The following is a 22874-nucleotide window of genomic DNA, read 5'->3' on the forward strand; positions in this document are numbered from 1 at the left end:
TTAAGTCTTGCGCAGTCCTTCTCCTTCCCTGATGTGTTTATCCTTTTAGATAGTTAGCAGATAACATTTTGTCTGAGAACTGAAACACATGCAGACATAGGAAGGCAAGCATCTGGAGCAGCAGAGCAGCGGCTGTCTGAGAGAATTGTATGGTTATGACCTGGTTTACCACATGTTTGCAGCTCAGAGTTGCAAAAGCAGCTTAAACCAGCTTTTAGTGAGTTATTGTCCATTAACTGCACCACACTAACTGACTTGCTGCATCCTCTTACCTTGTTCCCCTTGTGACACCAGGCTGTTAATGGGAAGTACTGCAAGAACTCAGTTGCCCTGAGGAAGTGAGAACTTGAAATACTGAAAAATATGCAAACTGGTAATGTAGAGCAGGGTTCCTGAAGGACTGTGTTTTGGAATTACCTTTCCCAACCTGCAGCTTAAGCAGGTTAAGCTGACCTGAGTGCAGATGCCATCAGAAGGGGTGGTCCTGTGGCCTTTCCCACCTGCGGCACTAACCCTTGTGTGGTAAGCCAGGCTGGGAGACAGCTGCCTCTTTCCACATCAGCTCATACTTCTGACAGCTGAAACTGCTCACTGAATCACATCCCAGGGTACTGGGGTTTCATACTTTTACTGCTTATAAACAAATTTGGAAACCTTCTGAACAATGGTTAGAGGACTCTACCTTCTACAGTCACACACTGAGCTCTGGTTGACACAGAGACACTTCTCCATCAACGCTTATGGGCTTTTGTTGGTTCTTCTTTCACCTTTTTGTTATTTCCTTCGGACATGCCTTTCTGGTCAGAAAATCCTGCTGCTTCTGTTGCCGTCTATTTTTACCATAGTTGTGTGCAAACATCATTCAACATCACTTTTGTCAGAACTGGTGAGAAGGGTGGGCTACTTATTTGTACAGTATCTTCTCATGTTCTATGCATTTTACCTAAACTTTATTATTCAGGGTATTTTATCTTTCCTGGAATCTCTGGGGCCTCAGTGGATTTTTTGGCATCTCTGTTCTTGCTTGGGAAAGAGAAGCACATGTATAGGAAGGTGTGATATAATGTAATTATATATAATTGTCTTAGCCTCAAATGGCATCACAGGAGATGCTTTTCAGTGAGTTGAAGTTGTCCTTCATTTAAATTGAAAAACCTTTCAGTGACAATGAAACATACTTCAGTCTGGTTTGTTTTTTGATATAGGTGGAGGAATGATTTTTTCATAATACAGTTAATGTCTGATAGTCAGACATGAGGAGTATGATCAGAGTCTGGCGTAGGACTGTGATCTATCTAGTATTTGTCATTTCTTCAAAATGTAATTTTTGCTTTCTCCTCAAAACCTATCACAAGCAAGTTTGAAAGAGCATTGAATCCAGGGAAGTTTGCAGTCTCAGGAAACTGGTGAATGTCCTGATTGTAGTGTTCAGCGTAAAAGTATCATTTCACCTTGGACCTCAGCTACTTTCACTTTTGCATGGGATGGTAGTGTCCCAGTCTTTCTTGGAGTCTTTAATTGCTGAACAAAACAGGTACTGTGCCATTCTCCGAAGAACTAGCAAGAAACAGAAGATCCGTAGATTCAGCTCAGTATGGAGAGGGGGCTTTTGGATATGTGATTTAGATTCCCTTGGGATTACTGCTGGAGATGTATGCTGCAAGCAAGAGAGAGATTACATTGGTAGAGGAATAAGACAATTTTTCGTCATCCACCCGTTTCTTTCCATGACTGATGCTGTTATTCCTTAATCTCAACTGGATAAAAAATGCAGTTGCACCATGAAAGAGCCTGCTGAGAGAGGAAACAGAGAGCAGTAGCATCTTCCTTCTCTGCCCACAAGGGCTTCAGCATGGACCGATGGTTGCTGACTCTTCCCACATCTTGATTTGAGTCTGCTTTTTTCCTATAGCTTTTCTGATGCGATAGGGCAGTGATTTGTAGCAAGGCACTTGATGTGCTTACCATTTGCTCTTAGTACATGCAAGATGGCCTAAGTTCTGCAATGGGATGAGTTGGTCAGAGCAAGAGACAGAGCAGTATGTTCTATAGGTGCATCTCCCAACAATATGCTATGTAAATCTCCCTAAAAAGTGGGCTTAAGATTTTGGGGGATAAACAGATGACTCTTCAGGGCCAAAGAGGACTTTTTGCTCAAAGGGAAAGCACAGTGAAAGCACAAATCCTTACATAGCTTGAGTGGTTCCTTGGAAAACATCACTAAACTTTCAGGAGTGAAAGAATGCATCTTTGAAGAGAAGAGGGAAGAGCTGTGTGGTTTAGATTTGTGGGTACCTAGACTTATAGGGGAATTATTCTGCTGTTGAATTTCCATCTCTCTTACATAGCTGGGATGGCACATGTATGTATGTGTGCTTATAATTCATCTCTGAGGTGAGATTTTTTTTTTTCTATGAAGTAGCTTGCTTTTAGTTTAAGTGTCTTGCGGTAAAAAGGCTATGTTATAGAAAATATGTATACATTTTTAAGTAGCTCTGTTGGATTCTAAAATTCAGCAAAGCAAACACATCCACAGTGAGTGAAAAAGCTATAGCAGATTACTGAGATTGCAAAAATGCAGTATAAATAAACAGACACAAAACAGCAAAGGCAGTAAGTCACAGAATGCACTGAACCCAGCACTTAATTTGATTGCTCCACTCACTGACTATTTACAATTTGTGTTAACCTATTGCATAATAGGAATACCAAAATCCTAGCAAGCAACTAATCTTTTTGGATGATGTTCGTAGGTATAAGGAGTAGCTGAATCTGGATTAATGGGGCCCTAATTAGTTCTGTTTCTATTTTTTGTTTGATGAGGTGCTGTTTTGACAGTTTGCATCTCGTGAAGTTCTGTGAAAATATTTATTAGTGTAATCCATTTATGAGTCTTGAGTGTAGCAATTAATAGTAAAACCAAATTCTGCTGAATGTAGTGTTTGGATTTTTTTCATCTGGTCTGTGGTTTTGGTAATGATATAATTTTTCACTAGATTTTCTATATTTTATTCCATTTCAGAAGCATTTTATGAGTGATAGTTAAAGAGAGGAAGCTTAAGCTCAAGGAATACTACTTTAATGCTGCTTGTTTTCTTACTTAATATTAGTGTTTGTGTCCATACTTTTTGGTGTGTGATTTAGACTTCATCAAGGGGGAAATAATCAATTTCTGACAAGTTAGAAGGGTGAATCCAGCCCAGTGGTTAGGTTACCTGAGATGGAGGAAATCTTGCCGTGGGGTGGAACAGTTCTTGCCTAACAACAAGGAAGCAGCAGCAGAGGTAAAAGGAGGAAATTGTGTCATCCTGGCCTAAGAGGAAAAGCAAATTCCAGAGTCACTGTCCCCTGTGAAATTTAAGCTTGAAGGTATGTTTGTCTTCGGACTTGAACATCATAGCTCATCCGAAGAGTCTGGTGGGAGAACAAATAGAAGAGGCATGCTTTTGAAGTGAACAGGTTCCACTGATACAATAAATAGAGTTTGCTCAGTTCTGGTTTGAACAGTGTAATATTTAACCAGTCTCTCAAAATACAAACAAATGAATTTACCTGCTACAGTACTGCAGGACCCCAAGTCATATAGAAGGTCTCTATACATTGACATTAGTGCTTTACACTGCAATTGTAAATACATATCGAGCCACTGAATTCTGTGGGTAAAATACAGTGCTTGCAATGGCCTAGGTAATGAAGCGGCTGTATTCTGTAGGAATGTTATCCCTCTTTGAGGCAATGATTTTGGGGGGTGCTCTGGACTGTTGTCAAATAGGCAGCATTTTGAACTTGGGACAGACTGTGGAACATAAGGTGCTGAACAGAGATGCATGTTAACTACCCCCAGAAAACATCCAGCTCTTTTTAGAGGACAGCCCCTTTGTAGTGTTTAGAATGGTCCTGAGACTTTTTCCTCAATGAAGTGTGGGCAGTGACAGACCACTTGTGCTAAATATCTAGTTCTTTGCTGCTGCTTTTTCTTCCAACTTCTGAGCGACAAGGACGATGCTGGGAAGGGGAATTATGTGTCACCCTGGGTCCTTGGGGTCTGTCAGAGAACCTAGCAACGGCTTTGTTCTTGGACTAGGAGGGACATGTCAGAGAAGATGCTTATTATGGTGTCGTCATTGTACCTAGTCTAATTGGAACAGTACAGTTCAAAAATCACAGGATGTAGGCAGGGGTACGTCTTTTCAAATGGGATTATACATAGCCCAAGCCCTCTCTGTTCAGAATATGTCAGGCCAGAAGCTAAACATCCTGCATTAGATCCAGCCTGTCTGAGTTGTAAGATATGCTGTAAGGTTTATCTGCTCATGCAGTTCCCTGAGCAATGCTCGTTGCCTATGGCAGGCTCTTCTCCTTTGCTTGGGAGGAGCTGTGAGTTTGCAGGGAGAGACTCTGTGGTGTGACGGAGTAAATTACTGTTGAATTAATAAATGAGGACTGAAAAGCTCATGAATATCATCTTTTCTCCTCCCTTACTGTTTCCAAGATTGTCTGCTGTTGGGGGTTTATTAGCAGGTATATTTTTAAAATGTCTTCAGGTCAGAGGAAAAAAGGGAGGCTTCTGGAAGAACCATCTGTGATGTATAAACCCAGCCTTGGATGTCAAATGTGAAAATGAGATTTATCATCTACAGTTGAGGGATGCTTAATATTGGTATCTTAGTTTGAAGCTTTAATTTGGCTTAAGTCTACTTACCAGGCTTGTAATAGGATGTATTATTTTGACCTTTAGTTTTTTGGTGGGGGTGTTTTTTCACTTGGAAAACCCCCAAATTCAGCAAGTGCCAGTTGGTCTCTACAGAGCTGTGTCTGAAATTAGTATTTCCTTTTATCTTTTCTTCCTTCCTGTCTAAACATAACTGTTAAAATTAAGTGCTTCTACATCCTCTTGCGGTATTGTGCTCTGCTGAGTAAGGACAATTTTAGTACCAGAATGACATAACCTGTTAGGTTCTTCTCTGCTTTTATTAATCTGATTTTAAAGGTTCATATTATTTTGAGTCCTGTTGGCTTTGCTTTTACTTACTTAAATCACGTTGGTCTACCATTCCCTTAGGAGAAGTTTGAAAGCTGACTTTGTCCAGTCACTTACACTGTTCCAAACCCATCCGTGTTGTTGAGACTTAGCTCTGTTGCAGCGTGATCCACAGGGCCCTTGTTAGGCAGAGGAATGTATTGATTTAGTGTATGTCAGTGTGAATTGTGCTAAAGGAGTCCAGACTTCTACCGTACATAAACCATGAATTTTTTCATGGCTGTGCCTTCACCCTCTGTTCTTCTGCCAACCTTCAGAGCACGGGGTGGCCATGAGCCTCCCCCAGCTCCCTCTTGTGCCTCTCACAAGATTGCCTCCTGGCTCTTCATGAACTGCATCAGCATTTGGCTGAGCTTAAGATCTGGTTTTTGACATTTTTCTCTAGTTTAATTCCTTGTTTCTCTGCTATCTGGATATTTTTTTTAAAAAAAGTAAGAGCAAGTAAGAGCTTGGTGGGGAGGGTGAACAGGTCATGGGAGAACAGAGTTTTTGACATCAAAACTAGAAGGGGAAGATGTGTAGACATTTGCTATGTGTGAAAGACTATGAGTTCTTTGGTTAAGTCTCGCTGCTTTTGACAGCCACTTACTGTGAGATTGACATTGACACATACTTCTAGAGGAAAAGCTTAAAAAAAAAGAAGAAAGAGAACACTTATTTTCCTGATTGTCAACTAACTTTTTCAGATGATGAAACCACAACCTTCTCTCCACTCTTGTCTGTCAGGGTCTTCATCTTGAAGGATGTTACAGTCTTCAAATAGCAAGGGGGAGCTGAGGGAGGATTGCCTGTTACAGGACTCAGGAGACACGAGTCCCCTGGAGACACTTGCTGTTCAAACCATTCTTTAACCTGAAACACATGGGATTCATCCATGCCTTGGGCGAGAGCTGCACCGCTGGCATCCTTTCAAAACAGAACAGTTACTGTGGTATAGTGGCTGTTCTTTTCTGTTGGTTAGCTGTGCGTTGTGCTTGGCTTCCCATCTAATCTTGAGATTATACAGTGTATAGATCATACAGTGAATGGAGGAACAACTTACATACTTGAGAATGGATACTCAGGAATGATCCTTCTTGGGTCCAGGTGGCGTTTGCCTACAAGAACCCAGCCTGGCTTCTGTTCTGTATCCCAAAAAAGAGGTGCTAAGCCTATTTCCAGTAACCAGAGACTTCCCTGAATATGCAGCACTCAGCTTCTTTAGTACGGTATTCTATCTACATCATCTCTGTACTAATTCTCTGAATCTTTTATTTAGCAAAGCTGTTTTTCAGGATGCAGATACTCTCAGAATAGGACACACACCTCCCCCACAGTTATTTAAGGGAGTGTGCACACTAAAGTGTAAAAATGTGCTGAATGTCATGTTTCTCTTACATGCTGCTCGGCATCTGCCTGACCTAAGTCAGTATGTGTCAACTTTCCATCAGCTTTTACATAAAATATTATACTGTGTTGAAGACAAGATAGTGAGCAGGTGAAACATCCTAGCTGGGTCCATGAAGAGAAATCCAAACACTTTGCAGTAAACTAGCAGTTAGACACCCCTTTCATTGCCTGAAATCTAAATTGTGACGTGGTGGTTCTCACATGCCCAGTCATTTGGCAGTGTTACCAAATGTTTATTTGACAGTGTTCCCTGCTCTCAGGAACAGCAAAAGAGGCTTATTTTTCCCTTGCTCATATTTTTTTCAAAGATCGTCTTTGTTGTCTTCATCTGACTCTTGTTTCTTCAGAGACATCAGAGGGGGTATGGTGTGTTGACCCCAGCCAGCAGCTAAGCTCCACCCAGCCACTTGCTCCCCCATAGGGGAGAGAATAGGGGGAGCAAAAGCAAGAAAACTCATGGATGAAGACAGTTTAATAAGTGAAAGAAAGAGGGAAAAAAGAGGCAATGCAAAGAAATCATTCACCACCTGCCACAAGTAGACCAATGCCTAGCCAGCCTCCAAGCAGTGGCTACCTCCCAGACCAACACCCCCCAAGCCCACCCTTTTGTATTGCTGAGCAGGAGGTTATATGGCACGGAATATCCCTTTGGTCATTTGGCATCACCTTTCCCAGCTGTGTCCCTTCCCAGCTTCTTGCCCACCCCTGGCCTACTTTACTGGTGGACAGAGTGGGGAAAAAGAGGAAAGAGAAAGCCTTGGTGCTGTGCAGGTACTGCTCAGCAATAGCCAAAACACTGGTGTGTTAGCAATGCTGTTTTAGTCACAAATCCAAAATACAGCATGATACGGGCTGCTGTGAAGAAAATTAACTCTATCCCAGCCAGACCCAGAACAGGGTGTGGCCAGAAAACCAACTGCTAATGATCGTGGATAAATTTAAATTTTGTGTTCAGGAAAATAAATATGTGAAGCCTAAGAAATTCTTGTTTACTTGAACCAGCACCACATAAAATTCATGCCATTTCTGAGTGGCAGTGTGTGAACTGGAGAAGAGCTTTCCTCTTCGCCATTAGTACTGTTTCATTTTTCAGGCTGATTGTGCTTACAGCCAGCAACCCTTCACATGCACATGTGTTGGCTGCTTATTTAAGGTTGATGTTCCTGTTGCTAAACTTTCACAGCTGGGATGCAGCTTCTGAGTCAGAGCCCTAAGTTTCGGTATAGCCATGTGAGTTTGGTGGCTGGGCTCCAGTGGGTCCTGGTGGAGATCCATCAGTGCTGCCCAGGGAGTTCAGAGTGTGATTCAGCTAATCAAATGTAGGTGTCTGCTCTTGGGGTGAAGAGTGGCTCTCAAGGCTTCACTCACTTTAGTGACTTGATTTCTGTGGACTGTAGTGCAAGCCTAGGCACCGACACGGTTGGTTTCTAACATCAGGTGCCCGAATCTAAATCCAGGTACCAGGCCCAACCCTGGGGGCTGAAATCAGTAGCCTGCATCTGGGGCTGTCTGAGATACCCCAGGTTATTTTGGCTTGCCTCCAGCTGCCAGGCCAGAGCAACCTGGCTCTTCCATAGGTTGTGCATCGTATCTGCCAACCATGTGGGTGTCTTACATACCCATGAGTGTCTGAAATGGCACTTAGCGTCTGGGCAGCTGACGTGACCCCCCGGTGGAGCCTCAGATACCCACAGGTGTGATAATACAGGTTCTCTTTATAGTAAGTATAAAGAAATAGGTCCTGTTGTTTCAGATTAATTCATATTTCTGTGGCCTGCATATCCCTGTTTCTCTGCTTCAAATGTAACAGTTGACTAGAGATAGAGGTTATCAAAACTGAGGCATTTAAATGAGGTGGATACTTGTACAAAGTCACATGCCCTTCTACAAAGGGTCTGGTAATTTCTGTGCATGTTTCTTTGGTCTTTTTAAACCTGCTGTCTTAGAGTATCACATGTTTTTATACATTATTTAACAGCTGGAATACATATTCCCTTTTATTTGTAAGGCACATTGACACACTTGTCTGTTGCACAGCACCATGCTGTAAGTAACTTCTTTTCATGACAACTGCTTTTTATGATTTCTGAGTAGGAGTGCTGGCTCCTGTATTTTCCAGATGAAAATTGAGATGATGTCCTTATTTATCGACAGTAAAGGGAAAAGGGACGAGGAAACTTTAGACTAATATTCAAAACTCTTCTTTTATGCTCGGTGTACAGAAGGTTTAGTTCTAGAATCAGAATCATTTAGGTTGGAAAAGACCTTTCAGATCATTGAATCCAACTGTAAACCTTTACATTTATTAATGTATTATTATTTTATCATCTTTATAGATGCAGAAGTACCTGCTTTCTTGCACACCAGGGGATAGATAAGCTATGTCAACCTACTGGGTCCTTTGTGCTTCCTATGTGATCTGGTGGAAGGCCATACCAGTGGAACTATTGAAACAAGTGTCAGATACAGGCTCACCCTAAGGGAAATGGTTTGTGGCAGGTTGCCATCTGGAGCAATTTCATTTGTGATAATGGTTCTGGGGGCTATAGAGCCAACTCCCTGGACGACGTGTGCGGGAATGCTCATCAGTGTGCAATTTTTAAGTATTTCATACTGTTTATGAAGGTCTAAAATACAGAGAGAAAAATGGCAAGAAAATGAAAGAGACACTTGTGGAAAGTTTTAGGAAGATTTTCACCCTTGAATAAGCAGTTGTTATAAAGTGATAATTTATCACATTGAATCTTTTTCCTTTCAGCCAAGGAGTATTGCAAAGTGATATTTCCATATGAAGCACAGAATGATGATGAACTCACAATCCGAGAAGGTGATGTCGTCACACTTATCAGTAAGGTAAAAGCAATATTTTTCTCCTATAAACAGGGATCCAGTTTTTAAAACAGACATCATTCAATTACTGTAAAATCCCTATTTGTGCCTTTGACAGTATCCTTCCTAAAACAATGCTAGTTTGACAATGAAACATTACATAGAGTTCAGAAAGCCCTACGTTTCCCTTCCTTTTGTGCTTTCAAGCCTTACCTTGATAATGTTAAGTGAAAAACAGCAGACACGTTCTCTTGAGTTTACAAGTTTGTACAATTAATTTTAATTTGACTCTGCTAACATCTACATAAATTGTAAATTGATCCCTGTAACAACATAAAAGCCTAGAGAATAAACTGGAAGACTCAAGAAAGCATCAGCTTTGAACATCTCTTGTTAGGTGTGTGAGTTATCTTTCTTGTAGGAATTGTGAATTTGATTTTTTGGGTTAGATGGAGATAATGTGCCTAAATTACCTTAATGAACCAACACTTACAATGTAGCCACCCTTAACACTATGGTAAAGCAGAAAAAGTTGATAAGACAGAAATTAAATTAAATAATTTTAGATCTGTGTTCTTTTCTTTAAGATTACTTAAAATGATTCAAGATTAGAAATGAAAAAAACAGTGCTAGGATTTATACTAAATCTCCAAAAACTATACAGTAAGATGGTGAGTAAACGGTTTTCTTTTGGAAGAGCTGTGCACCATGTTGCAAAGAATGAATTATACTTTAGGTGCACTTAATTTCCTGCTCTTGATTAAAAATTTTACACTTTGTTTAAATGTTTTTGACTGCTGGACATAGGTATTTGGTGAAAAAAAGATACAAACTAGAAAAGGCTGTGGATTTTGCATGATGAAGATGAATTATAATGATGTGCATAATAGCACTGTTGTTGTTTGTGCTTATATGAAAGTAAAAGAATGAATTCTATAATTGATAAGTTTCATAAGAAATTGTTACTTGACTGAGCAATTTGGCACCTGGGTGGAACAACCCAAAAACCTTGGGAAGTACATCTGGGACAGTGTTTGCTATATGCTAAGCCATTTGCAATCCTAGAGGACATCTTTGTCCTGAAGAATATCATGTAACTGAGGAAAAATAATCAGACATTTGGTAGGAAGAGAAACTGCAAATTTAAAAAATAAATTGTGTACATTAAATGTACAGTCATTATCCTTTAATGACTTGCCCTCAAAATCCTTTAATGACTTGCCCTCAAAAACTTGGAATACTGTGTCCAGTTTTGGGCCCCTCACTACAAGAAAGACATTGAGGTGCTGGAGCGTGTCCAGAGAAGGGCAACAAAGCTGGTGAAGGGTCTGGAGCACAGGCCTTATGAGGAGCGGCTGAGGGAACTGGGGTTGCTTAGCCTGGAGAGGAGGAGGCTGAGGGGAGACCTTATCGCTCTCTACAACTACCTGAAAGGAGGTTGTAGTGAGGTGGGTGTTGGTCTCTTCTCCCACGTAGTTAGTGATAGGACGAGAGGAAATGGTCTCAAGCTGCACCAGGGGAGGTTTAGGTTGGAAATTAGGAAAAATTTCTTTACGGAAAGGGTGGTCAAGCATTGGAACAGGCTGCCCAGAGAGGTGGTGGAGTCCCCATCCCTGGAGGTGTTCAAAAAACAGGTAGATGTGGCACATTGGGACATGGTTTAATCTAGTCTACCCTTGATTGGTTTAGAGTGGACTTGGTAGTGTAGGTTAATGGTTGGACTGGATGATCTTAAAGGTCTTTTCCAACCTAAACGATTCTATGATTCTATGTTTTTGTTTCGCTTGTCTTGAAAAGTGTTTGGCTTTGCCTGATTTAGAATGTTCTTGTGTGAGTATTTAACAGTGTCTCTGATCATGGAAATGGCTTTTAAGACGTTGTTCCTGTCCACTTCATGCTTTATTGACCAGGTTGATCTAACTCTCCGAGATGGCTGGTCTCCAGGTGGAGCTGTGTTCTTCAGTATACATAGATAAAGAGACAATTACTTTACCGAGGTTTCAATATGAGATTTCATTTGCTTGCTTTTTCCCATTTTCTTCTTCCTGTTGCCTCTGCTCGCACAATGGAAGGATATTTGTCTTTTATAATAACCGAGCTGATGATTTGACTGAATTCATCAGTTTTCCCAACAATGCAGTGAGAAGCTTGTCAGTGTATTCTCTAATATGTCGCCCTGTCCTACTCTCCAGCCTCATGGTATCAAGCCACTGCAGACATTTTATTCAATTTTCTTTTTTTTTCTGTGGTATGTCACATGTCTAGGAACAATTACATAAACCCATGCCTCTAAAGAGTGGGGGATCTCAATGCAAAAAGGCTTGGTTCTTTGTGGATGCTTTTTTACGCTGTGTCTGAACCAATCTGAGATACTGAAGAAACAGTGCTTAACAAGCAGACACTTTGCAGATGCTTTTGTGGTTTGCAGACCTCATTGCAGTTAAACTTGTAGTGTTTTTTTAATCTATTTTTAACACATAGTTTAAAAAATAAAATTCAAGTGATGTGGAGTAAGGGTCCTTGCTGTAGAGTTCTGAAAAGAGTGGGGTCTCCTCCATGCTCTACCATCTAATAGAGTAACTTCATTTTAGACCAAATCTTCTGTCTGTTGTAATTTTTCTTTTAGTCATCAATAACAAAGTCAGCCTCACCTTTCTGCCCACTAATGGCTTCTGCTAGAGAGTTGCCTTTTACCTGGAATTCAAATCCCCATGAGAGTCCTTTCCATAACTAGTTAGTGATCCATGCTGACTAAGAGGCATTAAATAGAAACGTATGGAGTACTTCAGAAACTATTACCATGGTTTTGCTTTGCTGTCAGATTACAGAGTTTTAATCTATTTGCAAGAAATTGTTTTGCAGAGTTTGCTTTCTGTGCTGGAGAGCATTAGACAAAATTTATTCTTCCGAATTACCTAGACCCAAAAAGAGAAGATTGTTACTTTTAAAGAAATTGATGGGTGTTGTAGTACTTCCTACATCCACAGATGCATTATCATAAAATAATGTATTTTGTTGAAATCACTAAAACTAGAAAGTTATATGAATTCTCAGTATGAAAAGTCCCTCACTAGGCTAATCTATTTTCACACAGTCAGATCTATAGGAATGTTGAAGACTCGTAATTTTAACTCGGACTGAATTTGCATTTAATTGAAAACAGCGGCATTGGTGAGAATGTGTGGAAGTGGCTGAAGTAATAAGGAGCAAGTGACACAAGAATGGGAGAGAAATCTCTGAAAGTAATGTAAAATGCATTACAAGAATCTTAAAAGCATGAAGATGAGATAGCACTTGATAGGTGCTAAGAGGAAGGGGAATGACTTAAATGAGCTGAATGGTAAGTTACTAGGAGAGCCTGTGTATTTGTGCACGCACATCTAAGAATATATGTGTAAGGAAGCTGTTAGTGTGGTATTCATCTTAACATGCTAAAACTTTATTTTGTGGAAATTATTACAAAGGAGTGGTATCAGTAAATGCAGAATTCAAACCCACTATTTTAACAGTGCCCCTGCAGATAAAAGGGACAAGATTATATCAGATTTCTCTTTTTTCCAGCTAAATTCTTATAAAAGTCCTTTGTCAATATCATCAGATATCTACCTAATACAAAGAACAAACCAATATTTTTTTTGTCATGGCCTTTGCAGAATCTGTTTCAAGTTCTCACTCTGTTTTGATGGATGTTGAGATCTTGAATCAGAAGCTGATCAGAGCTTTCCTACAGGCCTCTATGATAAGGGAATTTGAATCTGAGGGTTTTTTTATGAAACAGCCAAAGAATACTTTGAACGGATTTGCTGAATCACAAGTGACTTCCCTAGTCATTTGGAGAATGTGCTGATAAGTTTTATTTAAACACTGAAGTGAGTCAGTAGAGGCTGATCATTTACTGGTCAGAACAGCATGTATTTTGGGAGATACAAGGGGAAGGATGGCACTATGCAAGACTAATAGCCAAAAATAATTGCCAATTAAACAGCATATTGACTCATTTTTTGATGAACTGCACAGGCCTAAATCATGGAAAAGATACATGATGAGATAGAGTCCAAACATATGGTAGTAACAGTTGTTTTCTCGTAGGTTAAAATTTACCTAAAAGACTAGAAGAAAAGCAGAAACTAACTTCACATAAATGTATTCCAAAAATTTCTGGAAAAGGTTTTTTTCTCCTCCTTTTCCCCAGTGAAGCAAATACCCATGTAGATACTTAGAAAAAGTGTTATTTATTCATTACTGGAAATTAGGTGGACACATGGTAGTCCTTTAATTCCTTCATGCAAAATACTCAAAGATAAAAGACCAGAAAATACTGCTCAGAATTGTAAAGGAAGGTAAGAACTTCATCTTCAAGGCAATAAAACACTACATCTGGTAGCTTTGCTTTGCAAAAAGGGGTCTAAGAAAAATACAACTTTGGAAGAAAGAGAACAAAAAGCAAAATACAGTAATTTTATTTGGAAAGGTAAGGTGATTGTTGTGCAATTTGATGGTAAGATACGTTCATAAACAGAAATGATATGAATGGCAAGAGGCCATGAGATTGACCCTGTAGGTTATTCTTTGTAATGTTAAACATTTGTGTTCCTTAGGTAACTTTTTTAGTGTCTTCAAAATGTTCCTGACAGCGTTTGGGTAAGGACAAGAACACTGGTAGTGACTGCACTGTGTGGCTGAAGGAGAGTGGCAAAAAGGTGTTTTATCATGCTCAACTATTGATTTTGGAGATTGTATTTGTAATAAATAGAGGCACTTTTAAACAACAGAAGATTCATGGGACGTTTTCAACTGTCATCTTGAAAATCTTTTAGGATTTTTCATTCCAGCACTTTTGGACATAGCTACTGTAGGCTACTTTCCAGTGTTAATAAAGACTTTATGCAAATGCTACAAATTTCTTAGTAGCTCTAATAAATTCTGACAAAATGCATACGATTCTGGAGATTTCACTGGCATACAGAAAATTATCCATGTGAGGAATCGATAGTAATAGCTAAATAATTTCAAAGCAAATACATCAAGCACACACTGGCAGCTGTGCACTCATTTGAAAGCAGTTTTACTTGCAAGAGTGTGAAAGATTTCATTGCACTGCACCAATCTACCTGAGGTCTAGGCAGTAAAGACCACTTTGTTCCCAGGAATGAAAATGGTCTGGATAAATAAAATTAACTACTTCAACAATCATTGCAAATTTGAAAAGCTGACAGTAATAGAAAGGGTATCCTCACCTGAACTCTTATTATCGGAGGAGGACTAGTGGAGGGCAGTATCAGTGGCAATTCTGCTAATTCTGAATTTACAAGATACTGAAATTAATAGGTATCAATATATTAGCTGAAATAATAATCTCGTGCCTTGCTCTGTGTATCTGACCTGGTAGTCCCTCAGCCTCCACCTACCTGGATTGCAAAGCCTTTCTTCTCCTGCTGCAGGCTAACAGCTGAATATGTGGCATTAGTGGTAGGAACATGTTGCACTGAAGGGATGGATGAACACAATAGGCGGTCCTTTCTGATTCTGCAAAGCAGCTTTCATGAGGAGGCAAGTTGCACGGAGAGTGTCCAGCCTCCTTGTGGATTCATCAAAACTGTCTGAAGGGTTAATGAGGTGAAAAAGAAAGCAACAGTAACGTACAGCCTCCCAAAATCTTACTGATGCTTTTCAAATAGTACTGGAAAAGTTGGTACATTGGTATCATGAAAGACACAACAGGTTAATGCCTGTCACTAGTGAAAGGCTTACATGACAAATGTCTAGATATTTAATGACAATCCAATCTGTAGTGCTTAAATTTGTGTTGGGGAGAAAAGAGGCATAAACCTACTTTCTAAAAATAAGCATAACGGCAACAAGGTTTTGCAAAGATAGTATTTGCTTTTGGTGTTATTGTTAATAATTTACTTTGCTGTGGGATTTGCAAGTTGTGTGGTTCAAAATGGTGTACATTTAGTGTGTCCCTGCCCCGAAGACCACACAATCAAGTGGTAAGACAGACAAGTAAGTACAGGCGAGTAGAAGGGTATAAGGAAACAATGAAATGAGATTCCGTCTTGACGGTCTCTTTCATAAAGTCACGTTTTCACTGTTGCAATGACTGCTCTGTGCGTTTGTCCGTGTCAGAGTATGGAATCTGTTCTTAGGCAGAAGGCTTAATATTTTCCAATTCTTAAGGTATTTGTTAGGCACTTAATTTCACCTTCACTATTTATAGACAGTTACCCGAGTATGGCCCTTTCACCAAAACAATTCTCCCAGTTTTCTCTCTTACAACATCTTTAAATGTTCATCCTGGTGCAGGAGGTAATTGTCCAGAGCACTTCTTTAGCTGAGCGATTGCCAAGGAGAACTCGGCTGAGTAGGGTTGTGAAGGAAAACAGCTGCTCTAACGGATGCAGGAGGCTCCTAAAGGGATGAAATTAGTAAGTGCTATGTACAAGAGTCTTGCCAGTGAGTTGAGGCCATGAGCAGGGGAAGGAGCAGGAACTGGACGGTGCGATAGAGGAGGATGCTAGCTGATACTTAATTAAACATTTCACTAGGTTGTGGTGTCACTAGGGTAGAAACCTGTCTGTTCCTGCATTTGTTTCTAAGGGGTTTTTTTCATTGCTGATTTTTTCTGTACCCTTTTAATTGCAAACAGCATATACGTGTTTTACAACCCTTGGTTATAGAAATATGTGGAGGAATTAGAAGACTTTCAGGTTTTATTTCAGTATGAGCAAATAGGTAGATAGTATCACTCATTTTTCCATATTAAGATGAAATTTTCAGTATTTTCCACTCTATCGGTTAAAAAAAAAAAGAGTGATATTTGAGGTCATTAAAAATAAAGCTAATTGGCCAAGAAAACAGAAATTTTCAAAGCAGAAGTATGCTAGCTTAAGGTTGTCTTCAAAAGAAGGGAAGAAGTTAGTCATATTTCATGACAGTCATTCAGGTAATTTTGCTTTTCCCTGATTGACAGCTAAAAGCTTTTATCTCATTTTCAGAAATGAGTTTACTAATATAACAATACAAAAAATTCACATTATGCAGGGGAAAATACCTGATCTGGTTTAATAAAACATAAAAATGGCTTTCTGTCATAGCAACACAGTGGATTTGTATTGACAATAAATATTTGGTCATGCAGATGCCCCTACTTGGGGTTTTAATACAAGATATTTTGAGCATTTGTAACTCCTGTGACAATACAGTAAGTAAACATAAAATAATGTCCAGCTTTAAGAAAGCTTTTACGATGTTTTGTCTTTAAAGAATAGCATGCGACCAATAAAGGCACTTACTGCTTGCCTTTGGAAATAAATAGGTGTTGCCCTCAGAGAGAGCAATACCATAAAGGGTCTTGGTGCGTGCCCTTTTCTCTCCTGAGATAACCATGAATTATTCAACACATCTTTGGCCAGACCTAATAGCCATACCTAATCTGCTTTCTGTGCTCCTTGCCCCCTGTGCTGTGCTCAGCACCAGTTTTCCCCACAACATGTCCTGCCTACTTGGTTGATTGGGAAGCCTGCTCGTACCAAAGCTGCTGATTGCATACAAGAAATTATTTTGCGAAGTGTGCGTGCTGAGGGTGCATTTTACATGATTGGTGGTAGGTGGCTGCTGAAAGGGGTGGTTCTGCTCCTTCCCTCTTGCCTTGCACCTGGCAGCCTTGGCCACAGGACATGCAGGGGTGCGAGTAGGAAAGGGTGATACAAGGAACGGGATTGCCCCTGCGGTCAGCAGCCTGCCAAGAGCCTGGCTTAGCAGTAGGGTAACTTTTCCCTGACCTGAAACTTTCCTCTGAAGGTTTTGACCTAATGGGAGTAAGGAGGTTGGGATTTTTCCTGGATTTCAAGCCGTGGTGCTGTGCAGGATGGTACCTGGAGTAGGTCCTGCAGAACGAGACCCTGACAGCTACCCTTGACACGCTGCTAATGTGTGTGGCAAGTGCATGGGGTACAACTTGTATCATTGCATAGAAGCATGAGTGTTTCCTCATATGAGTGATAGAAAGCAATTATATAAAACTTATGGGGACACTGATGTTCAAATAAATAAATATGTTCATTTTCTAAAATGATTTGTTATACTCAGTAGTTATAGGGAAAACAAACTGTGAGTAATTGTCCTCTTATTTTTCTTCTTGCCTGAACCTTGTTCTTGACCAAGACTCATAAATGTTTCTACATAATTTTTTAACACTTACTCATATCTTGCAGCATTTCTTGGCTGCTCTAATTAGCAATGTGGCATTAAGTAAGGTCTGTGTAGAGATAAAGCCTGACAATATGTTTAATAAGGTACCAGGTGCAGCTTCCATTTCACTGCTATCTTTAGAAACATTACTGAAACACTAATCTTTGAGCTGAGCATTTAAATAAACTGTGAAGCCTGAGATTAGTACAGGGGAGAGGGGAGCAGCCAGCACTTGAACGTTCCTCTTGTTAGTATATTTATAAATTTTTTTCTTTTAAGTATGCACTGAACTTCTCTTTTCCTGTTCTTGTTACCGCTGATTGCAGTGCTACAGCATTGCCTTCAGAGGAAGGGATTCTGTTGTTCCTGGGAAGTCCCAAATTTGAATTTTGACAAATGGAAGTTCATGCCAAGCTATGTAGGTGAAGTGCATGCAATGCTTCAAGATTTGCATCATTTGAAAAGAGTTAGGTTTATTTGTAAGTATTAATACTGCCAAGCTAATCTGAAAAGGTGACATATTTTAAGATAAAAAAGGAAAGACATTTCTTTTCTGCCCTGTGCTTACAAAAGCTATCACTGAAAAGCTGAGGTGTCTGGAAAACTGTGATTATTGCTCACAATGTGGGCTTTAGACTCACTGCTTAGCTTCATCCTTTCTTTTATCCTGAATGTTGGGTTCACCTGCTGGTTTGATGGTATTATCTGAAGTCCAGCCTTTTCAGGGTAGGGAGAGCTATTTAAAGGGAAAGTAAAAATGCACATATAGCGCCAAGTAATTAGTAATTGTAATTAGGACCCTGGTCCTAAGATGTCTGTGATGTAAATAGTAATAGCATTAAATAATCTTTCAAATGTTTTGTTCTGTGTTTTTATAATATTTCTAAATTTAAAATGTAATTATTAAATATTAATATAATATAATATATAATAATATAATAAATATTATATCTTGGCTCATCAGAGGCGTAAATTTGGTACTAGCACCACCTTTCATGTTTGTGTTGGCTAATTTAGTTTTAATTTGAGTATTGGAGTGCTGGGGTTTTATGACGTGGAACATATTTATTTCTCCATGATATTCTGCTGACTGAACATTGCAAGTGAAGTGAATCGCCAGAAGAGATTGTTTTGTTCAATGAGCAATGTAATTTTTCCTGTTTGTACAAATATTTCATCAAAGCATATCAGCTTCATTACTGATTAAACTATTTACTCACAGAGTTTAAAGTCAAAAGGTCAGATATAGCCTGAAATAGATTTAACAGACAAAATATATCTGGCCTGCTAGATCCTCTACTTGTAACATCCTGGGTATGGCAGGTCATTCATTATTCTGAGCTGGTTTCTTTTTTGCAGGGCCAAGTAACTTGGGCCAATTCTTAAACAGATTGTGTCTTCTGGAGAGGTATCTTCTTCTTGTGCCTTCCAGTAAAAAACAATGTTTGGAAAGAGTAATGTAACCACAGCTGAAATAATGTCTAATTTCTGATGGTCTCTCGCATTTCTTTCCATACCATGTTGACATGGTAAATTCTCAGTAGAGCCTTGGAACTTATGGGTAAAGAAAAATTTACCTGTCTGACTTCTTAAGCTTTAGAAGATGCAACTGGCATTAACAGATGTAAGGTTCCCTGTGGCTTGGGCACAAGAGCTGACAGGAGCTGGGAAGGTTCCGTGCAGGATTTGGGGCTTTTGGGACATAGGCTGATGACCTGAGCAGGATAAATCCCTGGGTAAGGGGCCAAACAGAGCCAGACTGGGAGGTTTCCTCTCATACTTTTCTTCCAGTATTTCGTAATCTATGAGTATTTGCAAGAAAGTGTATGTAAAGGGAAAATGGATGTTCTCCAGGACTGCCTCAGATAACCAATTTATTGTCTATCGGACTGTCTCTTTTATCTAAATGATCTTGGATTAGGTAGTTGTTGAGAGATTCATTCTTGCCTTATTGCTGGGTTTTAAAATGATGTTTCTGCTGAGGAGTACTTGATTACTAACCAGATGCTTTAAATCATATCCCTTTTCTTCAAAAGTATTTAAGAAATTTTGCACTATACTGTAAGGTGTCAATCCCAGTAACTGAGCTTAATAAGTAACAAAGCTTGATTGTTTTGAATACAGTCTTAGGTAGCACAAGGTGGGTGTAATGTAAGCCTCTGGAGAGATGCTTTCCTTCATTCATAGGTATTTTACCAAGTTTTATGAGAATTTATGAAGACTCCAAAATAAATTATTTTCTGACTTTTAAAATGAAATTGGATTTTGAGAATGATACCTCTTGGTTTCAGCATCATGATACTGAATGTTGTAAGAAATTTTAAAGAAACATTCTTGAATATTATTACGCTGCTTTTTTCACCCAGCTTTAACATGATTTTGTTGTTTCCCCCCAATAACAAGGTTGTATTAATGAAGATCTGATGTGGTGTGGGGTCAGGTCTTGCTTAGTTCATTTCAAAGTTACCAAAACAATGCTGATCTTTGACACTTGTTTTCACTGAAAATTTTCCCCATATATTTACACATTTTATATATTCATTAACAGGGTTAAAAAAAATAGTAGAGATTTCCCTGCACATTATTGGTTTTGCCCAGTGATGTCACACATCAACTTCAAAAATCACAGAGCCCATCCTGTGGCCTTCTCCAGCGTTTCTGAGTGTTGGGACCTCTTGGCCCCAGCGCTGCAGTCGAGCCCGGAGGCAGGCAGCAACGCTGCCTCACGGGTGCTCTGCATGGGTGCTCTGAATGGCAGAGCGCTTGTCCTTCAGATTTGTCTTTCGATGAGGCCTTTAATCCTCAAATTCAAGAGCCTTGATAAGTTACATATATCTCTGCGGGTATGGATGGTGTCTTGAAAAGTGCTATAGGCACATTCGTTCACATTAAAGATGGTTTGTTTTTCTTTCAATTATGCATTTGGCTATCAGTTGTAGAAAGACTGCTAGAGAGATGCTTACAATGAGAGTAGTAATAACATAATGTACGGCTGCAAGCGTAGCGCAGCTGACCCACGAAAGCTCTCAGTGCTAGTGTAAGAGGTATTCATGGCTTTTGGAATAATACGATTTTACCAGCTCGACGTTCTTCTTGATGAGAACCAACTTTACAAGGGCAGAAGGAAAACAAACATTTGACGAATACAACTGCCAGCTGCTGGTTTGTTTTTTTTTTTAATTATGCAAGGAACAATGTATTCTAGTGGAGATTTGTGTGAAACTGTGGTCTGCTACCACGAAATTTTCACTTTTTCAAACCCTGCACTGTTATAGTGTCTCTCAGTACTCTGAATAGTGTGAATTTTTACTTTGTAAATTTAGCTTGCCAATTGTTTATTTTAAGCTTAGTAATCTATAAATCTCAAATTAAGAAGATACTTTTCATAGGACAGTTTTTTTAGAAGATCTCCATAAATGATGGAGTACATCTACTCGCATGATCAGAAAACTGACTTAAGCACTCCAAAAGTATGCATACCACAGTACATGCTTTGCACCTACCTTTTCTGAGGACCTGCTTGTTCTTGTTCTTGGCATTGCTTTCTATTCTAGCTCTAATGATGAAATCTGTATTATGAAATGCTTCTGTATCAAAAACTTCAGTCAGAAAAGCTGAAAACTGAGCAGTTATGTATTGATGTCTAAGCCATGGCTTCATATTTTAGTAGTATTAAAAAGCAGCAGCACATTTAGAGGCCCAGCCTGCACAGTGATCTGCTACCTCAGAAAAACAGAAGTCCTATTTACAGATGAAAAGATTGTCCTTTTCCAGATTTATTTCTTCAAGGGTTTACACAGCTGCAGTTATAGTCATGCATTGGAGAGAAAATGAATACATAGCTTGTTACTTTGTTTTGGGACCTTGGGGAATAGGAAAGACCTCTCATTTGCTTTTACCAACAAAAGCTTTCCCCTTTGCTAGGGGAGGCTCGGAAGATAAGTTCGGGGGGGGGAGGGGTGAACTTGGGGCCATGGCACTCCCTGAAATGGTCAATCTTTCCAAAAGTAGCAAGAGACGAGAAAGCGGGTGCTGCCTTGAAGACCTGATTGCTTTGGAGGAAAAGGCAGGAAACATCCTTGCCCCTAAAAAATGGAAAGTGTGGCTGAAGCAGTGGATACCTGCTAGGCAGTAGAACTGTTTCTGCATCTCTTGCAAGCCTTTATTATGCTCCTCGTGTGCTGCCAGCTGTGACAGCGCTGTACTTCATGGAGTGGCTGACCAGGTTATTTAGGCAGCCCCTGCCAGCCTTGCTCAGACTCTGTCAGGTTTCCATGTATTTTGGTAGAGCTGCAGAAGCTGCTCAGCTGTTGGTAGATTCACAGTATCAGACGGCTGCTGATGCCGGGGAGAACAATCTCCAAGCATTTGCAGCTGGCTTCAGCGGTGATCTGGATACAAGCCTCGTGGACTTCTGAACAAAGGCAAGAGAAAATTATAATTACAACGGAACAGAGAGCCAAGTAGGTACTGGTTTTTATTTAAATGAATAAGAACAGTCCCTTAGCACACACTAACTCTCCTGTAAGTGGCTTGAAGGGGAAAAAAAAAAAACAAAACAAAACAAAAAGGAAAAAAGTAAAATAAAGCATAGTAATTGGAAGAAAACATAGTTTGGCACATGTCTGACATTTAAATTATAGTACTCTTGTATGCTTTATTGACCCCTAGCAAAATAATGAAAAAAATCCGCATCATGAGTTTTTATTATAAACATGTTCACAACCAGAAGTGCTGCTTCCCATTTTCAGAGAAAGTGTTGGTCGCCTCCATGATCTTTTCTTCTGGCTTGGGCCTGAGTGCAAGTATAGTAGCAGCATGGGCTAGAAATAAGCCCGTCTGTAATAACTAAGTGTGGTGGGCTGACCCTGGCTGGACACCAGGTGCCCACCAAAGCTGCTCTATCACTCCCCTCCCCAGCTGGACAGGGCAGAGAAAATATAACGAAAGGCTCATGGGTTGAGATAAGGACAGGGAGAGATCACTCACCAATTACTGTCATGGGCAAAATAGACTCGACTTGGGGAAATTAATTTAATTTATTACAAATCAAATCAGAGTAGGTTAATGAGAAATAAAACCAAATCTTAAAACATCTTCCCCCCCACCCCTCCCTTCTTCCCGGGCTCAACTTCACTCCCGATTTTCTCTCCCTCCTCCCCCCGAGCAGCTCAGGGGGATGGGGAATGGGGGTTGGGGTCAGTTCATCACACGTTGTCTCTGCCGCTCCTTCCTCCTCAAGGGGAAGACTCCTCACACTCTTCCCCTGCTCCAGCGTGGGGTCCCTCCCACGGGACACAGTCCTCCATGAACATCTCCAACGTGGGTCCTTCCCACGGGCTGCAGTTCTTCCCGAACTGCCCCAGCGTGGGTCCCTCCCACGGGGTGCAGCCCTTCAGGAGCAGACTGCTCCAGCGTGGGT

General features: G+C 40.1%; 1 protein-coding gene across 2 annotated transcripts in view; it reads left to right on the forward strand.

Annotated features, from left to right (window-relative positions):
* The window catches only part of SH3KBP1 (SH3 domain containing kinase binding protein 1), a 208124-nt gene that overhangs the window by 141669 nt on the left and 43581 nt on the right, over nucleotides 1-22874 (forward strand). For both annotated transcript variants that reach the window (XM_075709586.1, XM_075709582.1), the window contains one exon: nucleotides 9189-9283. In XM_075709586.1, the coding sequence (XP_075565701.1) occupies nucleotides 9189-9283 (95 nt within the window). The remainder of the gene's footprint in view (nucleotides 1-9188; nucleotides 9284-22874) is intronic.

The sequence above is a fragment of the Pelecanus crispus genome, chromosome 1 (assembly GCF_030463565.1).
Source record: "Pelecanus crispus isolate bPelCri1 chromosome 1, bPelCri1.pri, whole genome shotgun sequence".
Lineage (NCBI taxonomy): Eukaryota > Metazoa > Chordata > Aves > Pelecaniformes > Pelecanidae > Pelecanus > Pelecanus crispus.